Source organism: Culex pipiens, chromosome 1 (assembly GCF_016801865.2).
Source record: "Culex pipiens pallens isolate TS chromosome 1, TS_CPP_V2, whole genome shotgun sequence".
In the NCBI taxonomy this organism is placed as follows: Eukaryota; Metazoa; Arthropoda; class Insecta; order Diptera; family Culicidae; genus Culex; species Culex pipiens.
Genome location: NC_068937.1, coordinates 113954962 through 113978486, shown reverse-complemented (window position 1 = coordinate 113978486; position 23525 = coordinate 113954962). Strand labels below are relative to the sequence as shown.

At 34.9% G+C, this 23525-nt stretch overlaps 1 protein-coding gene across 2 annotated transcripts; it reads left to right on the top strand.

The window, feature by feature from the left end:
- The first annotated feature begins 8620 nt into the window (after window positions 1-8620).
- On the top strand, window positions 8621-11662 carry LOC120424335 (uncharacterized). Of its 2 annotated transcripts, XM_052706067.1 has the most exons (3): window positions 8814-8894; window positions 8994-9024; window positions 11274-11662. In XM_052706067.1, exons 1-3 carry the CDS (start codon window positions 8826-8828, stop codon window positions 11567-11569), a joined length of 396 nt encoding a protein of 131 aa, XP_052562027.1. In that variant the 5' UTR covers window positions 8814-8825; the 3' UTR covers window positions 11570-11662. The 2 variants fall into 2 exon arrangements, with proteins under 2 accessions (XP_039444361.1, XP_052562027.1); XM_039588427.1 differs by lacking the exons at window positions 8814-8894; window positions 8994-9024 and adding an exon at window positions 8621-8769.
- The last annotated feature ends 11863 nt before the right edge of the window (window positions 11663-23525 follow it).

The window sequence follows — 23525 nt, the reverse complement described above, 5'->3', positions numbered from 1 at the left end:
GTGATTTGTCAACAAATAACATTATTTATGTTAATTTTTCGAAAGGTGTACAAACTTTCTTTGCACCTATTGTATTTGTTATATAACTTTTTATAGAAATCATCTTTTCATGAGCTTTTTGTAGCAAAATGTTTGGCATGAGTTTCTGAACAAAACGTAGTACATGGTTTCTGTCAACATTATATTGTTTAGATGTTTCATCACAATATGTGCATAGTGCCCAAGGGGTGTAAATACTTTTTTTACATACTGTATCTATTTGAATCGTGTATTATGTACACGGAGAAAACAAATTTGTTACTATTTGCTTGCTGAGAAATGTTTTCCTTAAATTAGTTTATCAAAACAAAAAGTTACATGATAATTGAAAACCAAAAGTTTCAGGTATTTATGTGTTTTCATTTATATCCTGCCAAACATTCTCAAATTCCAATTTGCCTGAAAGGGTTTAAAAATAGCAATCATTTAAAGCTCCCACTGGCAAAGTCATTCCTCGGGTCCTACACAAAACCCTGCAACATTCAATTAGTGCTCCAAAAAAAATGATTATCAGAAGAAAAGTTTCCTCCTCCATCATCACTCTTTGTTTAATCCGCCCTGAATTTCCCGCGGTTGAAACAGCAGCAACAACTCTCGTAAAAACCACCAAAAGCCACACCAACTTTTTCACCTCCAAATATTTGAACGCAGCCCCAACCGAGCAGCCTCGGGGTAACTTTTGGCTTTTGGCTCCCAGGAAAAGTGGGAGCAAAGTACGCGCTAAAAATTATTGCTTTTTATTTGGGTGGACCGCGACCAGCACGCCGAAATTTTGTGGTTGGCTTTTTTTGTAAATTGTAACTGCAGGCTTCATTTTCACTCTGGATTATATATGATTTTATGTACTCGAAAGAATAGAAGTTAGGTAAGTTGATTTATTTAAGTTTTAATATTTTTTCACACTAAGGGTAAACCATCAACCGGGGAAGTTGTTGTCTTCTTTTTTTCATTTTTTTGACATAAAAACATCAAAAATTGGGAAAATACAGTTAACGCACAACGCTTAAAAAAAATTCTGAGGATGAAACAAAATTATTATCATGCAATCCATCAGTGAAAGCAGCTTCAAAAATGCAATTTAGAAATTACCCAAAACTTCGTCTTTACGACCATGCTCGGCCTAAAAGTAATTGCACAAATTGACGTTGTCGTGCAATCTTGTCGCACGTCGCTCTTTGCCTTTCCGTTTACCTTGAATGATCAAAAACAAGAGCATGCAATGTAAACACAACAATAACAAACACGTTTTGTTTGGTTGACCGTTCTGTGGATTGTCCCGAAGTTTGGTTGAATTTGGTTGCCGCAGTCCCGAGTTAGAATTTCAAATGTACTCGGGCAAGAACGTGTGTCAAGCGCGTTCTGTCCTGGAATCCCTTTTCCCAGTTGTCAAAGTTACAGCAATTTGCAGGGTGTGACAAGATGGCATGACAAGATTGAAACGTCTTTCATGTGAAGAGTGACAACAATGCACGAAGTTTTTTTTCAGGTTTTGTTGAATACCTCAAGATTGAATTCCATTTTGAGGATCCGTGAACTCGCGGCACTCTGGCATTCTTAACTCAACTTGGCTCCAAATGCACGTTTGACAAGATAGCACGACAACGATATATTGGTACTTTTTTCCCCATATTGTCAACAGGGACAGCCGCGACTGAGCGGCCGACACCAAGTGCACGCCACGAAGAAGGTATATCTCCAGGCGCAGCAGCACACAAAATAATAAACTTGTAATCACTTTGAAACCAGTATTTTTTTGTTGTGTTTTTGTTTTCAAGACTGTGTCACTAGGAGAAATTGTCATATTTTTGGCTGGTTAATGATCCTTTCCTAATTCCATCTAATTTAAAATGTTTGACTATTTCAAGAAATGATTTTGCAAAACCTTTGATGAAAACTTGCTTGCTCACTTCCTATTATGCTGGTTATCTCTCGATTTCAGTTGAATAAAAAATGAGGTAAAATCGAACATCAATGTGCAGATAAGGCAACATAAGAGGCATGATGGAATCAGATGTTGTTCCCCTAACTGGTAGCTGTACGTACACGGATAGAAATCCTGTACGCAAATCCGGTAAAACCGTGTTGTTGAATACGACAACATGGAAATTTTTCAAAAATCGTCAACATTTTTTTTTTTGATTTTGAACAACAATGTTCTCGATTTTGAAAACATTTCCATGTTGTCGAATTCAACAACATAGTGTTATCGGATTTGCTTACAGGATTTTTATCAGTGTAAGGATAATCTTGACTTCAATGCTGCAAATTGAGGTTTATAAGTGGCACAATAAAGGTACACTAACATGAAATTCTGCATAAGTAAGAAAGCCCAATTTTCCTACCATTTCTATCGGTTTTAAAATAAATATTCATAATTATGTGTTTATTCCATCACCTGATGTTATTAGGAATTTAAGTTTAAACACAGAAGTGTTGAATCATAATTGATTTCCATTCCCGGAAATTTTCGGAAATAATGCTCGCTATTGATTCTGCATTTCGTTATACATCCTACGCAGCCCAGAACATAATTAGTTTGCGATCCAGGCACTTCTATAGAGAAAATGAATTGCCGAAGAATCGTACATCGCCTTACGCCATTCCATTTCGGAGTCGTAAATGAATCATTAATTTTCCAGGTTAATTAATTTCGTTTCCTATCGCTTTGCGGACAACTTGAAGCTCTCAGCTATGTAGTTAATTAAATATAAGATTGAAGGTTTATGAGGCCTCGGAAGTTGCGACAAATTATTTTCAATTGAAACCATCTCGTAACATTAGATTTTTTTAACAAATCAGGTTCAGGTTCATTTTTTCGATGAGCTTTCACAGCCATAAACATTTGTCTGTTCCTTATTCTAGTAACCAACATAATCCACACATCTTCAAGCAGTTTGTCCAGACATATCCGATTTTACCAAATTGATTCCATCGAACTTTGGGGTCGGATTACACAGAAAAAAATATGTAAATTTACACAGCACGTAATCACTGTTTCTTATGTAAACTCACTCTATGTAATGTTGAAATATGATGTAAAGAGTAAAAAGTCATGGAAATTACTCCAATGTAAATCTAAATCTAATGTAAATCATGAATATAATGGAAACGTTGAGCATGGAAACTCAAATCTGATGAATTTCTACCCGTGTTCGGCTTCCTGTAAATTCCTATTTAATGTAAATCATATATCCAATGTATTTCTGCCAAACGTTGACTTCAAAACTACCCGAACTAAAAATAGTTATATTTGGTTCTCTTTCTATCGCTCTCATATTTCGCTTGCCCACTGCCTGAGCCTCGACCTGAACAAGTTGATGCTTTAGCCGCTCGATTATAAAATGCGAAGATGGCTCAGTCGACAGCGGGTAGCAGCAGTAACACCGAAGATCCTACCCGTCGTCCGTTCGATTCCAGTCCAGCGTTATTCCACTTGGCCGTCGACGAGAAAGCGTCCCCTACCTGTGAAACAACTTTTTAAAATCCGAATTTCCTTTTGCTGCCCGCTTCAATCATTTTAAAATAGAACATAGGCCACACCCTTTTCCTACTGCATTCCAAATCGAGCTTCTCATTCCCATTGTCCAATCAGAATTAGTTGATTTGAACTAATGTAAATTCCAAAAGTAATGTAAATTCCAAAACTAACGTAAATTTTCAAAACAAATGTAAATTTCCAATGAATCTAATGTAAATTTCCAATGAACCTAATGTAAATATACATCATTTATCATGATACCTTTTGGTACATGATAAATAATGTAAATTTACAGGAATATTTTTTTCTGTGTAGGCAGTAGTGGACGTCCCCCCTCCCGAGAATGTAAAAAAACGCAAATTTTCGACCTCTATTCTAGTAACCAGCAATCCAATAATCCTTCGGAGAACTGGTTCTTGCCTTAACGAACTGCCAACGGTCGGCGGTGTCTTGTCTATTATCTGTGTCATTTGATCAAGTTTTATTGAAGTTATATTCCAATAAAACAACAACTTTTACCATTTATTTGAAAATTCAAAAAGAACGTCGAAATAAAGTAGAAAAAAACTCGTTTAGCTGGTAAATCAGAAGGACACAGCATAAAAAGGACACCCCCGTCTACAATACTCAGTAAGAGACTGTAATAGGGCACGGTGTTTTCCTCGAAGGAAGAATAACTCCGAGCGTTGACTTTTTCTAAGCCTAATTCTGCCAGTTTCCCTTTTAGAGATTGTGAGTAAATTTCACGGCCCCCAAAAAAGCAGGTGCATTTATCAAACGTTAGAGTGTAGCATTTGATTTGTATTTTTCAAGAAATCAAATTTTGCCTTGTTGACAGCTGGTGCGTTTACCAAACTTTCAGCAATAAGTCAAGCTACTTACGCTTAAAAGTTGATATTTTGTTCACTTTGGGCCTTCAATATTAAAGAAACAAGTAATTTTCATCATTTTCTTTACACTTTAAAAAACTGCATCGAAACACACACACACACACCATTCAACGTTTTCACAAACACCATTAGGGCAAAATAAAAGCTGGTCAAATGTCATCTATTGACAAGCGTGAGCTTTATAAGCTCGAATTATGAATCATTTGAGCACTAGTGCAAATGATCGTAACTGACGTCGACCGGTTGGAAAAGTTCTCAAGAGGAGTGATAAACTCACTTGTGAACTCACTTGAAAAATTTGTTTGCAAAAGGAAAATATGTAAAATATCTTTTTTAATTGCGGCACGATTTTATGATTGTGGTCAATCTATTTTAGTAGTTCATTTGAGAGATTTACCTAAATCCTGTTCAGCAACGGAGGGGCAACCATAGGTGATCTCTCATGCTCATACTCATGCTCATGCTCATGCTCATTTGAGAGATTTACCTAAATCTTTTCTATCTTAAGGTGAAGCCGTTGATCATTTTCGAAGAAAATTTATCATTACTATGGGTAATTCTCTACCAACTCACACGAAATCGGGAAAAGTTGCCCCGACCCCTCTTCGATTTGCGTGAAACTTTGTCCTAAGGGGTAACTTTTGTCCCATTTTTGAACATGCGAAAAAAGAGGTGTTTTTCAACAATTTGCAGCCTGAAACGGTGATGAGATAGAAATTTGGTGTCAAAGGGACTTTTATGTAAAATTAGACGCCCGATTTGATGGCGTACTCAGAATTCCGAATAAACGTATTTTTCATCGAAAAAAACACTAAAAAAGTTTTAAAAATTCTCCCATTTCCCGTTACTCGACTGTAAAAAATTTTGGAACATGTCATTTTATGGGAAATTGAATGTACTTTTCGAATCTACATTGTCCCAGAAGGGTCATTTTTTCATTTTAAACAAAAATTTTCATTTTAAAATTTCGTGTTTTTTTCTAACTTTGCAGGGTTATTTTTTAGAGTGTAACAATGTTCTACAAAGTTGTAGAGCAGACAATTACAAAAATTTTGATGTATAGACATAAGGGTTTGCTTACAAACGTCACGAGTTATCGCGATTTTACGAAAAAAAGTTTTGAAAAAGTTACTTTTTGCGTTTCTCTTTGTTTCGTCGTCCGTGTCTGCCGCGGGTGACCATGAATGGCCATGATCGATGACGACTAACTTTTTCAAAACTTTTTTTCGTAAAATCGCGATAACTCGTCATGTTTATAAGCAAACTTCTTATGTCTATATATCATTTTTATTTTTTGTAATTGTCTGCTCTACAACTTTGTAGAACATTGTTACACTCTAAAAAATAACCCTGCAAAGTTAGAAAAAACACGAAATTTTAAAATGAAAATTTTTGTTCTAAATGAAAAAATGACCCTTCTGGGCCAATGTAGATTCGAAAAGTACATTCAATTTCCCATAAAATGACATGTTCCAAAAATTTTTACAGTCGAGTAACGGAAAATGGGAGAATTTTAAAACTTTTTTAGTGTTTTTTTCGATGAAAAATACGTTTATTCGGAATTTTGAGTACGCCATCAAATCGGGCGTCTAATTTTACACAAAAGTCCCTTTGACACCAAATTTCTATTTCATCACCGTTTCAGGCTGCAAATTATTGAAAAACACCTCTTTTTTCACATGTTCAAAAATGGAAGGGGTCGTACCGCCCCTCCGTCACGAGATATCAAAAAACGGACCTCGGATTCGTGATCAGGGACAAAAGTTACCCCTTAGGACAAAGTTTCACGCAAATCGAAGAGGGGTCGGGGCAACTGCTGTGTGAGTTGGCGGAGAATTACCCCTATACAATATTTTGTATTAAATTCATTTTAATGAATTTCTTCACCAAAAGGAATCAGCATGTGCCGGTTGTTGCCTTCTTGAAGCCACTGAAAGAATTTTTGATCTAAATCAAATGTGTTTCAAAATTTATATAATTTTGTAGTACATTCATTGACGACCTAGTTGGCAATCATTGATTAATGACGATTTCCATAACTTTGCAAGGAATTGGATAATCGTTACCAAAAGGAATCAGCATGTGTAGGACACTATTCTAAACAACTTGTAGAAGGAATTTTGTCAAAATATTGATAGCGACGCAAAATTTATATGTTTGAACGAAAAATCATGGCAATGATGGAAGTCTTCACGTTAATTGGACACTTAACATCAATTTTCATTATTTGATGATTTTTTACAGGATTTTTCGTTAATGATTTCCACAAAGAGGTTACATTTCTTTAACAACAGGGAGGGCAAAAAAAATAAAAATTGAATTTTTGAAACACGGTTTTAACATTTGAATGAAAAAAGTGTTAAATGCATTATACACCTGTCCACTTGTTTTGCAATCATTAGTTTCCAAAATACCTAAGTATTGACAAAAATTTATTTTTTTTTTACTAAAAACAAAGTTTTTGCGGTGCTGTACATTGGAATTTCTTAAAAATTCTAGATATTTTAAATCCAGCCCAAACATGCTAAATATGATTATCAATGCAGAAAAATGCATTTTAGATTGTTTTCAGTTAATTTGACTTTTATTTTCATTAAAATTTTGAAGTTTTTTGAAAAAATATTTTTTTTGCCCCCTGATTTTTTTGACCAATTTTGAAGGGGGGTTGGCGACATAAACTTTAAAAATTTGCAACGGCCTAAATAACATTAATATATTTCGAAGGATGACTCACTTAAGAATTCCACACAAATGAGTTGTCACATTTTGTCACTCCAGGTTTACTGAAATGATAAGAAAGGAACTAATTCATAGTGCAATAAAAAGTGCAAATACAAAACGAAAAACGTGCATCAAGCCTATGGTATATTCGACTTGATTAGGCCGCATATCTAAAAAGAATAGATCAAAAGTTCAGCCGAATTTTATTGGACTAATTTTGGAATACGAATGATGCTCTTGAATCTTGAACGGTTAGTGATCAGTTTGCATCTTTGCAAACTCATCACTAACCGTTCAAGATTTGCCTGCCTGTGTGGATCAATCGGACCGCGCACTGGACTCACAATCCAGAGGTTGCCGGTTCGAAACCCGGGGCGGACGCAAAAAATTCTAAGTGTAAATATAGGTATTCGGTGCCCTCTCCCCGTGCCCATACCTTCACACTTAGGAGACCCGGGAGGCGGAGTCTTGTCGCAAAAAGAACGATACACGCCTGTGGATTAGCGTGGTTCACGTTTCTATGAAAAAGACAAAAGTTGTTATTTTGCCTTGCATCAACCGGAATTTCGTTCTTTTATGTCCCCAGAAGCACTCCTGAAAATTTGAGCCCATTTGGTAAGGTCTAGGAGCTCCAGTTTTAATTTGAAATTTATATGGGATTTTGATTTATTTTCCATGGGAAACTATCTTTTTTTTACATTTTATTAGGATTTTTTTTTATAGATCGATGAAATGACTTGATTCTTATAGTAGGAGATAGGTTTTGAACTGGGGAACAACTTTGTAGAACATACCAACATGCTAGGAAGTGACCCTTTAAAGATACAGATACTTTTAGATGGTGGCTGGCAGTGTGGATCCGTTGACGAAACCGCAAGGTTTAAGAGGGCCACATTATAAGGTGTTACGTCGATTCCGTTTTTTTTTTTTTTGCATCTTTGCTATTTTTCACTACAATTTGCATTGCATAAAATCATAAACAATTCGATCATGCTCCGGTCTTCCCAGCTGTTTGATGGTGACAACAAATTTTCTGTTTTCCAATACATCACGCTTAAAAATCAATAACTTCTCCTCAAAGGAACTGAACGGGACAGATATAGTTCTACAGTTTTGTTTACTTGGGTAATAATGATAAGCAAAATATAGCGCGCTATCGCACACACTGTTAGCCTAACTCTGGAGTGTTTTTGAGTTTGATAATATGAGCCCATGGTTGCATGGTTGAAGCCTAAGCTTATATTTAAATAAATTTGTTTTAAATTTTATGGTTCAAACCGTATGTTTTCCCAAAATCATCTCTTATTTGAAAATAAGTACAAATAATTAAATGAGCTAATTGAGCAGTTGCCAAAGCTTCCTCAAATTTAGGAACTCATCTTTACGTACTAAAGATTCACCAGAATTCCACCCTGACTGACGGCACACACACGTCTGATAGCTTATCGCGAAGGGCAGCTGATAAAAAAAAAACTTGTCCATACAGGTGAAATTGGTCCCACTTTGGGGTGATACTCATTGACGGAAGGCGGCTCACAGTTTCGTTAGAGAGCTTAAAGCACTAGGAGGCTTTAAAAAGTGTTAGTTTAAATTTTCTGCAAGAAATCATGGGTTTCGTAATTATTATGCAGAGGATCGTAGGTAAAGTGTGAAAAAATACTCAAGTCTTATTTAGATGTAGTTGAAATACAAGTAACATGCGAGGAAAAAAAAAGAATTATCAAATTCAATTCAAATCAAAGATAATTTTTGATAAAGAAGAAAATGTATGTGTAATGTTAAGTAAATGTGCAATTTTGGAGAAACTCAAATATGGATTGATTCAAAAATAAATGGTTTTATCAATTTTATTCAGTTACTTTCAGGAGCGAAAGATGAAGAAAGTTGAGATGCTTTGTAAGTATGATCATGAGCTTTGTAAATCAACACAGGTGATTCATAAAAACTTGGCTAAACAAAAGCCGATTATCAACAAGAACAAAGAAACTACTTAAATCAGGTGCGGGACATTTGAAAGTTGTTTCACCGGAAAAATTGTTTTTGTTAAGTTTTTGATTTCTTATTTCTTCCAAGAAACTTTTATTGTTTGATTTTTATTTTATGACTATTTTGTAAGTTTTTGTTTCTGGTTTAAAATCAATTGTACTTTTGAAAACAGAAAAAATTTCCAATAAAAACCCATTTTTTTTAATTATTTTGAAAGAGAGTCTTTCTTTGACAAAACAATTTTTTTTCAAAAAAATTTTTTTTGAGTGAGTTTAGGCTTTTTGGACGATTAAAAATATGTTTTAAATATTGCTGTTTATTTTGTATTTTTATGCGAAAAATCGAAATTTTTTATTTCATTTAACGGTGCCCATCAACCAAAGCTTTTGCACTTAGAAAATGGTGGGTTGTTTGGGTGAGACTTAGAAAACGTCAATTTTCCTGTTTTTTAACCTTTGCATGGATATATTTCAGCAACTATGGGTCGTATCAACAAAGTTCAATAAAGCAAAATATAGAGAATTTTCTCAGCTTTTCAAAAATATTTTTTTCAGAGGTGGGTAAACATCGGCACTAATTTAAAAAAATGAAAAACTGCGACTATTTTCAAAAAAGTTACCTAAACGGTGCACTTTATCAAAAATTCACTAAAGTACTTTTTGATTGCAAATTTTATTTTACATCGAAAAATGAAGTTGAAAAATTTTTGCGACCAATATTCGATTTTCTGAAAAAATCTGTTTTGATTAAAAAAAATCATAACTCGGTCAAAGTTTTTTTGCCCATTCTGGAAATTTCTGAAAAGATGGCATTTTATGTCCTCTAAAACATATCAAAAAAAAAAAATAAAAAATAAAAATAGTATTTTTTGCAAATCAAGTTTTAGTGACAAAATAGTAGTTTATGCAACAAGTTGCAAAAAGAAGATTTTTTCAGCACGAGTGGTACATTTATCCAACGAGGTTCACCGAGTTGGATAAATACGACGAGTGATGAAAAAATCAAGTTTTGCAACGAGTTCCATACAACGTTTTTTGCAATTCCGAAAAACCCCCAATTAAAGGACAAATGACCATGCATTGAGTCAATGAATCGTTTAAATCAAAAAAAAATGTTGAAAAGTATAACTTTTCCTAACAAGTGCTGAAAAGTGCAACTTTTCAGCATCCATTTCAATGCTGGAAAGTAGAACTTTTCAGCATTTGTTTTGAAAAGGGTTACTATTCGATTCTGTCATTTTTGGTACAGAAAAGTAGGCTGTTTGGTCGCTCAAGAATGACAGGATAAGTAAACAGTTTCACGACGGAATTGCAAAAAGTTAAATTAAAAATCACCAATTTTTTTTTAACGTGTATCATTTTTTTTCAGTGAAGTCCATATCCATACCTACAACTTTGCCGAAGACATCAAATCGATCAAAAAATTCCTTCAAAAGATACAGATTTTTGAATTTTCACATATCATTTTTGTATGGACTGCTGCCAAATTTGTATGGAAAATTATATGGACAAACTAATGAAATGGCTTCTTTGGGCATACCGAAGGCACATAAAAAGTTTCAGCCGGATTAAAAAATACAAAAATTAAAATTAAAGAAAAAAGACCGATTCCGTTGAGGACTGCTCAGAACTTAAAAGAAACCTTCAATGTTTATGGAAACATAGCATCTGTGACTGTTGTTTTTTATGAAACAATAAAATTGCAAAGTTACGAGTAAAAGAAATAACAGTTTTCTGAAAACTCGTCATATAAGAAGGTGGAGCCAAAAACAGAGGGATGATCCAATCGGCACCAACCTTGAGATTTCTATTATTCGTTCAGCTCCATGAACTGAACGAATTGGGTGAAATTTGAGCTTTTGTCTGCGAAAGGCGCAGATTTATATAAAAAAAAAAACTCTGGCAATTAATGGATTGCAGACCTTATTTGGTGAATATTGTTGGCGTTTGAGGTGTGTTTTACATTAAAAGCAGCAAAAAAAGCTAGAAAAAATCTTCTAGCAATTATTGCAAATTAAATATTTCCATAAAAAATCACATAGAAAATTTAAAAAATTGACATTGCGGTGTAGCTTCGCTAAGAATCGGTCTATTGCTTTTTCCCAGTTTCAGCAGTTTTTCTCAATTTTCACAATAAAAAAAATCTCAAAACCATTTCAGACTGGATCGCGGCCAACAAGCTGCTCACGTTCTTGGGCGTGGCCCTGTTTGCCTTCTTCGTGGCCACGATCGCGCTGGCCGTCGAGAACAACGACAACGCGGCCGCCCTCCAGAGCTGCCAGGACCGACTGTACGCGGCCACTACTACGCCGACGACCGTCCCACCTGCGGAGACTACCCAAGCACCGGAGGCGACAACAACAACTACTGAGGAGCCGACAACAACCAATGAGAATACGGCAGCCGGTAGAAAACGTCGATCTGCGGAAGGGAAATCATGGCGACAAATGGGTTGAGTTGGACTGGAGTTTTCACAGCAGCTTTCAATTCAGCAGCTTTATTCGTTAAAATTTATTTTAAATAAACTTGTTTTTCTTTTTCAATATCCATCCGATGAATATTGTAGCAAATTTGAGGATTGTTAAAGGTTTATTGTCATTCTTGTTGATAGGGGCAAATTTATTCAACAAATCCATTAATCGCAGTCTGTTTCCCTTCTAAACCACTCCTCTCCTAGACAGAGCAAAACTCAGTTTAATTGGTTCCATGTATATCAATTACCGCTGTGTCAACAGCAATTTTGGACAGATTATAACAACGGTTCAACCTTTTTCCTGGTACCGTAACGTTGGTAAAGCTTCCCCATCTTTAGCTCACCTGGCAAGCAAAGCTCTCGGCGTTACTTGACACAGCACTGCTCTTCCTCCCTCTAGTTGAGGAGGGGTCAATCGAAGAAGAAGCCCCAACCTTGAATCGATTCTGATCAAAGCTTTAATTTCCTTACATTCTAGGTGAAGCTCTGGAATTTGCACCTCCCACTGACAAGACTTTTGCTTTGTTTTATCACAGCTGAGCAATTCTCTGAGATTTCGGTCATTCGATTTTTTCTTCTGTATTTTTTAATCCGGCTGAAACTTTTTTGGTGTCTTCGGTATGCCCAAAAAAGCCATTTTGCATCATTAGTTTGTCCATATAATTTTCCATACAATTTTGGCAGCTGAGCAATTCTCTACCAAAACCGGAAATGGATTTTATTTGAATTTTTTGATTTGGCTCAAACTTTGTGGGGGCCTTCCCTATGACCAAATATGCTATTTTGTGTCATTGATTCACCCATACAAGTCTCCATACAATTTTGGCAGCTGTCCATACAAAAATGGTATGTAAATATTCAAACAGCTGTAACTTTTGAGTGAATTTTCTGATCAATTTGGTGTCTTATGCAAAGTTGTAGGTATTGTTGAGGACTTTTGAGAAAAAAATAGATACACGGAAAAAAAAATTGCAGATTTTTTTGTCAACTTTTTTTTCACTAAAACTCAATTTCCCAAAATACGATTTTTTTGATTTTCGAGATTTTTTGATATGTTTTAGGGGACAAAAATCCGCAGCTTTTGAGCCATAGAGAAACATGGTCAAAAAAATCTGCCGCCGAGTTATGATTTTTTGAAAAAATAGTGATTTTTGGAAAAAATCGAAGTTTAATGCAAAAACAAGTTTGACATTACTTTTTAATGCAAAATTAAATTTGCAATCGAAAAGTACTTTACAGATTTTTTGATAAAGGTCTCCGTTTTCAAGATATAGCCACCGAAAGTTTGATTTTAGCGAAATATTTGCAGTTTTTCAATTTTTAGAAATAGTGACCATGAGTGACCATTTCTAAAAATATTTTTTTTGAAAACTTCAGAAAATTTGCTATAAAATTGTCCAAGAGACATTGAAGATATGACCTCTGGTTGCTGAAATCAGTGGCTTAAAGAAAAAAAAAACAGATACAAAATTTTCAACAAATGTTTTGATTTGGCATATTTTCCCAGTAGTTGGAAAAATGCCAAAGTAATTACGATTTTGAAACCGGATAAAAATCCTGCTGAAGCCTCAAGCTATCGGCCCATTAGTTTGCTTTCATCTATTAGTAAATTATTCGAAAGAATAATTCTTAATAGAATGATGACGCACATTAATGAAAATTCAATTTTCGCTGATGAGCAGTTTGGATTTCGCCTTGGGCATTCAACTACTCATCAGTTGTTGAGAGTTTCAAATTTAATTCGAAGCAACAAATCTGAGGGCTATTCTACTGGCGCTGCTCTTCTAGACATAGAAAAAGCATTTGACAGTGTTTGGCATAAAGGTTTGATTGCGAAATTGAAAAGGTTTAATTTTCCGATTTATATCGTGAAAATTATTCAAAATTATTTGACGGATCGTACTCTGCAGGTATGTTATCAGAATAGCAAATCTGATCAACTACCTGTACGTGCTGGCGTCCCTCAAGGAAGCATTTTGGGTCCAATTTTATACAATATTTTTACTTCTGACTTGCCTGATTTGCCCCCGGGATGTCAGAAATCACTTTTTGCTGATGACACAAGCATCTCCGCCAAAGGCAGAAGCCTTCGTGTCATCACAAGAAGATTACAAAAAAGCTTGGATATTTTCAATTCTTATTTGAAAGAATGGAAAATTACTCCAAATGCTGCAAAAACTCAACTTATTATTTTCCCTCACAAACCAAGGGCTGATTTTCTTAAACCAAAAAGTCATCACATTATAAAGATGAATGAGGTAAATTTAAAGTGGGAGGATCAAGTGAAATATCTTGGACTTGGTTTTGACAAAAACCTTACTTACAAGGATCACATTGAAAGTATCCAGGTTAAATGTAACAAATATTTTAAATGTTTGTATCCACTTATAAACAGGAATTCTAGACTTTGTCTCAAGAATAAACTGTTAATTTATAAACAAATTTTCAGACCTGCCATGCTTTATGCTGTGCCGATCTGGACAAGCTGTTGCTTAATCAGGAAGAAAAAACTTCAGAGGATTCAGAACAAAATTCTGAAAATGATTCTGAAACTTCCTCCCTGGTTCAGCACCAGTGAACTTCATCAATTAGCCGAAGTTGACACTTTGGATGTTATGTCCAATAAGATAATTGATGCATTTCGACAAAAATCATTGCAGTCTTCAGCTGCATTGATCCGCTCTTTATATAGTTTATAAGTTAGTTTTAAGGTATCCCTTTTCCCTTTTGTACATGTAGGACCTCCTACATTTGAAATCACTGAATAGCGAAAGCTACAATATTTCATGAATAAATGAAAGTTGCTAGTATTTAAAATTGAGGTGAAAAGTCATCGTTTGTGATTGGACACTCAATAATATTTTAACTGAATGAATGTACATGGAAAAGATATTTAAATAAATATAAATTAAAAAAAAAAAAGTGGCTTAAAGAAAAAGAAACACGAAAATTGAAGTTTTCTAAGTCTCACCCAATCAGCCCACCATTTTCTAATGACGATATCTCAGCAATTAATGGTCCGATTTACAATGTTTATATATGAAACATTCGTGAAATATTTTGAAATTTTTTATATCAAGACTAGCATTTTAAATGGGCGTAATATTCAATATTTGGCCCTTTTAAAATGTTAGTCTTGATTTAAAAATTTTCAAAAATTTTTTCGAAAAGATCGGAAAATTTCACGAATATTTCATATATTAACATTGAAAATCGGAACATTAATTGCTGAGATATCGTCATTAGAAAAAGGTAGGTTGTTTTAATGAGATTTAGAAAACTTCAATTTTCGTGTTTCTTTTTCTTAAAGCGGCTCTATCTCAGCAACCCGAGGTCCAATCTTCAATATCTCTTAGACAATTTTAAAGCAAATTTTCTGAACTTTTCAAAAAAAAATATTTTTAGAAATGGTCACTCATGGTCACTATTTTTAAAAATTAAAAAACTTCAAATATTTCGCTAAAATCAAACTTTCGGTAGCTATATCTTGAAAATGAAGCCCTTTATCAAAAAATCTGTAAAGTACTTTTCGAATGCAAATTCAATTTTGTATTAAAAAGTAATGTGAAACTTGTTTTTGCACAAAACTTCAATTTTTTCCAAAAATCACTATTTTTTCAAAAAATCATAACTCGGCGGCAGATTTTTTTACCATGTTTCTCTATGGCTCAAAAGTTGCGGATTTTTGTCCCCTAAAACATATCTAAAAATCTCGAAAATCAAAAATACGTATTTTGAGAAATTGAGTTTTAGTAAAAAAAATGTTGATAAAAAAATCTGCAAATTTTTTTTCCGTGTACCTATTTTTTTCTCAAAAGTCCTCAACAATACCTACAACTTTGCCCAAGACACCAAATTGATCAGAAAATTCACTCAAAAGTTACAGCTGTTTGAATATTTACATACCATTTTTGTATGGACAGCTGCCAAAATTGTATGGAGACTTGTATGGGTGAATCAATGACGCAAAATAGCTTATTTGGTCATAGGGAAGGCTCCCACAAAGTTTGAGTCAAATAAAAAAATACAAAAAATAAAAAATCAGCCGATTTTGTAGAGAGTTGCTCAGCTGTCCATACAAAAATGATATGTGAAAATTCAAAAATCTGTATCTTTTGAAGGAATTTTTTGATAGATGTGGTATCTTCGGCAAAGTTTTAGGTATGGAAATGGACTACACTGAAAAAAATGATACACGCTAAAAAAATTTGGTGATTTTTAATTTCACTTTTTGTCACTGAAACATGAATTGCTATTTTTTTTATATATATATTTTAGAGGACATCAAATGTCAACTTTCAGGAATTTCCAGAATGGGCAAAAAATCTTTGAACAAGTTACGATTTTTTGAATCAATACATTTTTTTTCGAAAAATCGAAATATTGGTCGTAATTTGTTTTTTTTTTAATTTCATTTTTCGATGTAAAATTGAATTTGCAATCAAAAAGTACTTTAGTGAAATTTTGATAAAGTGCACCGTTTTCAAGTTATAGTCATTTTTATGTAACTTTTTTCAAAATAGTCGCAGTTATTGATTTTTTAAAAATAGTGCCCATGTTTGCCAACTTTTGAAAAAAAAATTTTTTTGAAGAGCTGAGACAATTCTCTATATTTTGCTTTTTCGGAATCAAAAAAATTTGCTTTTTCGGATTCAAAAAATCATAACTCGGTCAAAGATTTTTTGGCCATTCTGGAAATTTCAGAAAAGTTTGCATTTGATGTCCTCTAAAACAAATCAAAAAATTAAAGAAAAATAAAATAATGTTTTTTGCAAATCTAGTTTTTGGTGACAAAAAGTTAAATAAAAAATCACCAATTTTTTACCGTGTACCTTTTTTTCAGTGCGGTCCATATCCATACCTACAACTTTGCCGAAGACACCAAATCGATCAAAAAATTCCTTCAAAAGATACAGATTTTTGAATTTTCATATATCATTTTTATATGAACAGCTGCCAAATTTGTATAGAAAATTATATGGACAGTTTGTTTGTTTGATGCAAAATGGCTTCTTTGGGCATACCGAAGGCATCAAAAAAGTTTCAGCCGAATTAAAAAAATACATAAAATAAAATTAAAGAAAAAAGACCGATTCCGTAGAGAACTGCTCAGCTACGGAGAACGTTCGTTGAGCGAAAATCAGTCTATTTTTATGGAAGCTATGATCACTTGTTATTTTCTAGAAGAACTTGTCATAACACATTTCAACTTTTGGCTGATTATTTAATTTCCATGGAATATTTTTACACCTCATCGTTATTGTTATGACACCGTAAACCGGGGTCACAAAGATAGCTTGATAGCGATGGGAGAATATGCATGAAACTTTGAGCAACATGTAACAGGCTTGTGGTGACCGATCAAATTCAACTAATTTGAAATCGCTTAACCCAAATATGGCCAAAAGAATTGATCACGTTGACCTAGGAACAATTTTGATGGTCTTATTCGGGTTCAGCGATACCAAATAAGTTAAATTTGATCGGTCACCACCACAAGCCTGTTACATGTGGTTTAAAAATTAATAAATATTCTCCCATCGCCTTGGATCTTGGATTACACACACAAAAAAATAATTCCGAATGTTACATCATTTATGGTGTAACATTTTTGCACGTCATGAAACATTTAAATACAACTTGATGTAAATTTGCAAAACGATTTTATGTGTGATTCAACCGATTCTGCTGTTCAGTCGACATTTCCAAGATTGCTTCATGAAGTTCCCAGCATCAATCCAACAGTCTAACGTGTTCCGTTGTAGAAGCTTTCTGAAACAAAGCCCTTTTTCATGACTTCATATTCATCGTGAGTGTTACAACGTACTTGCTAGCTGATGTTGGGTCACCTCTCATTTAAAAATGTTTTTGTTACACAATTTCAAGCTGTGAAAATATTCATGCAACTTTAAACATAGTTATAATACTCTAATGAATATTTAAACCCAACACAAATGAACAAACCCTGATTTACTGCCTACCTCGAAAATAGTTCTTATCTGTTGGTTGCTTATTTTCAACTTTTATAGTTTCATTCGAAAGTTTTTTTTCTCTCTCGAGTTTGCCGAAATTGGACGGAGATTACACCTCCGTGGAGTATCGTTTTCTTCTGCCAACAATCAACCAACAACAACTGCTCAGCCTCCAAGAAATACGAATCCTTGCTAAAGGAGGGCTTTTGATTAATGAGCTTTGTTTTTCCAGCGCTAGCCTCGGCGAGACTTTGCTTCGGTGCCCCTTTTAATCATGCCGTAATAATTGGTGGGAAACTTTCCAAAAAAGCTTTAATTAGTTTTCATTTATCAGGATTGATAAGAGGCGGTGTGTTCTTACCGAAAAGTTTAAGCGCTTTAAAGGCATGAATAGAAAACAGAATTTTTTAGTAAACAAATCATTTTACTTGATGACTATTATTAAAATCACAGTGGCATTTTTTTGTACGTTTTAAATTTATAATTGAAAACTGATTTTGATTATTGATTATTGAATTTGTTTTATCTTGGAAAGCTGAAAATAAGCCATTTCTGAAAGTTCTCCAACGGAAGATATTTGAATTTCTTTCGTTTCAAAAAGCAACATAAACCAACTTACTCAGTAACGTCAATCAAAAGAAAGTGGCATTCCTGGAATTCATGCTGGGTTGGCTCGATTTACCCGAAAGTCGTTAATCCTTGCCGCAGGTAGGAGGCACTTTTAGCAAGCTTGTTCATTTATTGCAACCTTTTCCTATTTTATCCCTTTTTCGTGTCCTGCCAAGTCATGCTATATCATACTGCTTCAAGTCGTCGAGACTGGAAAAGTTTCAAAAATAGACGACACGTGCCATGTTGAAAGCTTATAAATTTATCCAGATGTTTATTCTCGAGCTTAAATTAGATCTCGAATCATTCTTTTTTTTTTTTTGAGATACCAGACTGAGAAAAATACATCCACTTTAAAACAACCCACCATGTGGGCAGAACACTTTGGATGATCAAAGCCCTTAATAATTTCGCCCGAATCTCGCCTAGGACGATCGAATTTCAAAGCTTTCCTAGATGAAAAACAATCGGTGTGTGGGCGCGTCTGAGAATCTTATTCAATTCCCGTGGAGCAAAGTGCAGATTATGAGCTGTTGAGGCAAAATCGGATTAAGAACTGTAATCTGTTTTATCGTTAAGCCTTAATGGCTGACTGTAGTGTTAATAATTATATGATTTATGTTGGGACTTTCTGCTTACGAAAATTCAAAAATATGAATTTTAAATTCAAATTTATCATTTAATCTTCATTTAATTCCTTAAACAATCCATGTAGAATTTTATTTAGTTTTTATAGTTTGTTTAATAGTTTGTTATTTCATGATCAAGCAACCTGCATGGTTATTAATTTATCAAATAACAATATGTGATAATTAAGGGAAAACAATGAAAAAATGCTTGAATATTTTTCATTCTTTTTTCAACAAAAAAAAATAACTTCGCAATTTGTAGAGTCAATTTTCAAATTTATACTTCCACCTCTCATCCAAGTTTCCAAGTGCAGTAGTTTCAAGAATTCTTAAGCCTTGATTCATATTTCATCGTAAACTTCATTGTCCTGCTCCGATAGCTGCTATATCATCGATAATTAATTAGCAGCTTCCTCTTTTGACCCAGTCACTACGGAAGCTGTACAAACATTTACTAGCTAGTTGATGGTTGCCAACTTCCTTCCGGTGTTGCTAGGTGTTAGTCATTGCTTCGTGGCTCGAGTGGGATCGATTTCGCAGCTTTAAGGCTCTGAAAGGCATCATTCCCGATCGGCCATTTGGCGGCCATCTTTGTTTTAGAAAACATTCAACTCTTGATTCAGAATGTATCAATCAAAAAACTGGTTTTCCTTGTGTTGTTTGTAGAAGCGTATTTCATAAAGTGATTATTTTTTCATTTCAATTTACTATTTTTGGACCCAGAATTCACAACCACCATTGACAGTAATTTCCCCAAGAGTGAAAGACTACATCTGCGACCTTAAGATGCCGAGAAATGGGAGATGAATTGTAAATGGTCAGTTTGAATTTCATTTAAAAGAAAACTCGACTGAACCAATGTTAATTGGCTAGGAGTGAAATTGAAATGTTTTGTTTTTTGTGTATTACTTCAATAATTTCTTTTTTTAATACTTTATAATCACCAGAAAATCTGTACTGAGAGCCACATTAAATAAATTTTTAAAAGAAATTAAATTTGGCTTGGAAAGACTGTGACTTTATTTGTTTCAATCGAGACACAATGAGATTCCAAAATCCTACGTGACTGACAAGCTGTGTAATTTATCCAGCTCCAGACAGATTACCGAAACGGTGTGAACCCCGTAATGATACGCCACTGCAGATGAATATTTCAAAACGGCCCGCAAAAATTCTAAATCTCAAAGGCAAATCGCCAAACATCACGCCGCAGTCGTGACCGAACCGGGAATTGATTGACCTCCAGCGCGATTGAACCCCAAGGTGTGGGTTACAGCTCAACAATCTCTGGAACAAAAGAACGTCCAGGTCATCATGCCGCGCGGCCAGGGAGAACCTACGACGGCATTCCTGGAAACGAGTCAAAAATCGATTTTTGAAAAGAATTTTCAGAATACTGATAAAAACATGTTTTTTTTATCAATACATAATCTCAAATAAAAAATATTGTCCAAAATTAGGGCAACCGAAGCCCACTGTGCGCATCTACCGCGACCATTGTTACGCGTTGAATATGGTGCGATGAACATTTGCGTTATTCGCAAATCAACAACCTGACAGCAGCCCCATTATAACCGGGGTAATTGATTTCATACCTCACATAAAAGAATCCAGAAATACTGGCTAAATCTGGTTTCGATAGGTTCTTTTGACGCGACAAAGCAACGCCGACACCGCAGTTTGGTGGTTGAAATTTAAGTTAGTTGACCTCTGAATGGATCGCGATTATCAGACGATTTATTTTATTATTTAACATTTTTTACTAACAGTTGAATTTCCAGTGGGCCCAGGTACTCCCTAGTGCGGCCTCCAACCAAAAAATAAAATATAAATTGTTCCTTCTAGAAAGTTGTTCCAAATAAAATTAACATCCTATATCCGAAAAATGATAAGGATCGGACAACTGTTGCACTCTCTTTAAGTAAAAATCTGAACAGTTGCATTTCTCCATGCATTTTGATTGCATTTTGACGATTGTCCCCACACAAACAAAGTGGGTGATTCTCGTGGTCAGATCGAGTTCAAGTTGAGAATGAAACCTAGTGATGAGTCAACCTTTGATTCCAAGGGGCACACAGGTGTGGACCAAACAATATCAAATTTAAAATAAAAATGCGAATGAAAATGAAATGAATTAACATTAAATTCAATCAAAGAAAAACTCTAAAAATAATCAGAAAAATCCAATTTTCAATCGTTAAAGGCACTTTTTTTTTTCAAATTGTTCAATTTTTGGCATTTTTTAATATTTTATGAAAAGCACCCCTTCAACAAACATTTTCGAAACGCTGAAAAATATCTGACACTTTTTTTTATCTTTTTTATTGGAATGCTGGATACCAGGGCTGTGGAGTCGGTGGAGTCGGATCTTTTTGGGGACCTGGAGTCGGAGTCGGAGTCGGAGTCATCAAAACTCGAACCGCTGGAGTCGGAGTCGGAGCCGGAGTCGGCTAAATTTTATGAGCTGGAGTCGGAGTCGGAGCCAAAAATTTCTGATAACCCGGAGTCGGAGTCGGAGTTAACTATAATTCAACAAAAAATATGTTTTGTATTGATCAGTGCTATAAAACAGCTTACTTAACGAAACTTCTTTTATTTTTAAATTGTTTTTCAAGTCGCTTGCGCTGCGTTGCCATTTCTTCCATTTTTTTTTAATTTATCAGATACACCCAACCGGCGGTCGCATGATTGTGATGCATGGCGGCATGAAAGTATATCAGATTTTGCATGAAAACTGTTCTCATGCATTTTTTGCGTTATATAGGTATGACATTTTTGCCCGTTACCGACAATTATCGACATTACCGACTGCTGTTTGCTGGTATTACGAAAAAAATCTTAACCGACCGAGGATTGAACCATCAACTTCTTGATCGCTGATTTGAAACGCTACCACCGCGACATGGACGAATGATGAAATGCGAGGGTTAGATCACCAACATATTCTTTTCTCTGAAGTGTTGCTCGGGAAAGCGCCAGCATTATATGTGTTAGTGAGAACTGCAGATCGCTGACATGTTTACTAGGGTGTTTCATCCAAACAAAAAAGTTCTCAGAATCAGGCAAACCGGGGTTCCCATTGTAGAGGATGCCCATAGGGACTCTCATGCCAAATATCAGCTCATTTGGTTGAGAATTGGCCTGTCCCCAGCTTTTTAAAGTTTACATGTAAATTACTATGGGATTTTTATGCTTTTCGTTCAATCGTTCCTACAGGTCTGGGGACAACATGGATTCACTCGGAATAAAGACAGGTGTGTAGGGGATGGTCCAATAAACAAATTCCAGAAGGAATTAGGTTTGTCCATTCTGTCCCCAAGGTGCGCATTGGATCGACGTCCGGTGTCTCCAGAATCAACGATTCACCCTTCAAATGTACGCATTGTCCTTAGTATGCTATGACGGCTAGGTGAAAATTACGACGCCCCATGTCAGACGTTGAACACGTGGAGAAGCATCGATTGCATTATTTTTACAAAATCATCATGTTACATTATTTAGAATAGTTCAAATTGTTACAGGAACATCAATAATTGTAATTTTATTACTTTAAAGAATGTGTCTGAGCCAAAACTTGAGTGTATGCTCTGCCACGTGTTCAACGTCTGACATGGGGCGTCGTGATTTTCACCTAGCCGTCATAGCATACTAAGGACAATGCGTACATTTGAAGGGTGAATCTTTGATTCTGGAGACACCGGACGTCGATCCAATGCGCACCTTGGGGACAGAATGGACAACCCTAATTCCTTCTGAAATTTGTTCCTTGGAACATCCCCTACACACCTGTCTTTATTCCGAGTGAATCCATGTTGTCCCCTGATCTGTAGGAACGATTGAACGAAAAGCATAAAAATCCCATAGTAATTTACATGTAAACTTTGAACCGCTGGGGACAGGCCAATTCTCAACCAAATGGGCTGATATTTGACATGAGAGTCCCTATGGGCATCCTCTACAATGGGAACCCCGGTTTGCCTGATTCTGAGAACTTTTTTGTTTGGATGAAACACCCTAATGTTTACACACGGGCAAAAAATATCTACGGACTTGCTGCAAAAAATGTTATAAAATGTAACATTTTCTTCAGCAAATCCACTGTTGCAGATTTCGATACATATTTTTCCTTTGTGTGTACCATTATGTTTTTGAAGCTTTTCAATGTGATAGAAAAGCTCCAATTGTGTTATTTCACTATAATCACTAAAAGATAACCTGTTAATCCCCTCTTGCCTGAGTATGTAGTATCATAACTCAAACGATTAAAAACAATATTGGTTTTGTAGTCAGAAATATTTTATTGATTTTTGATTGCTTGCCTATATGTATGTACCCTTTCAATTCAAATTTTACCAAATTTAATCCAGTACTTTCTGAAAAATGTACACACACAGTTGTTTACTAGTTCTCTACTTAAATCTGAAAGGGTTAGGTAAACTATTTTGAAATCGTTGCAAATTATCGTTGAACAAATCTTAAGACTTCAGCATAGGATAGGATTTCAAGATAAAAAAAATGTATGGAAAAATGATAGGATTTCAATTTATATTTTTTTTTCGAAAATCAAAATCAAAATGATATTCAACCGATAGGAATTTTCTCCCACGCCAATACGCCAGTACGGAAGGTGATTATCATTGCAACTCAATGTACCTAAAAAATTTCTTCTTGGCAAGGTAGCTTAAGAGTCCTTTTGAAATATCCGTGACCTAGAAAATATTTGACCTGT

What these genes read in the sequence shown, in the direction of transcription:
- LOC120424335 (XM_052706067.1), top strand. Translation starts at nt 8,826, where the DNA reads ATGCGAGGAAAAAAAAAGAATTATCAAATTCAATTCAAATCAAAGATA. An exon ending in TTTTTGATAAAGAAGAAAAT is followed by an intron (nt 8,895 to 8,993) that starts GTATGTGTAATG and finishes AGTTACTTTCAG; the next exon opens with GAGCGAAAGATGAAGAAAGT. An exon ending in GAAGAAAGTTGAGATGCTTT is followed by an intron (nt 9,025 to 11,273) that starts GTAAGTATGATC and finishes AAACCATTTCAG; the next exon opens with ACTGGATCGCGGCCAACAAG.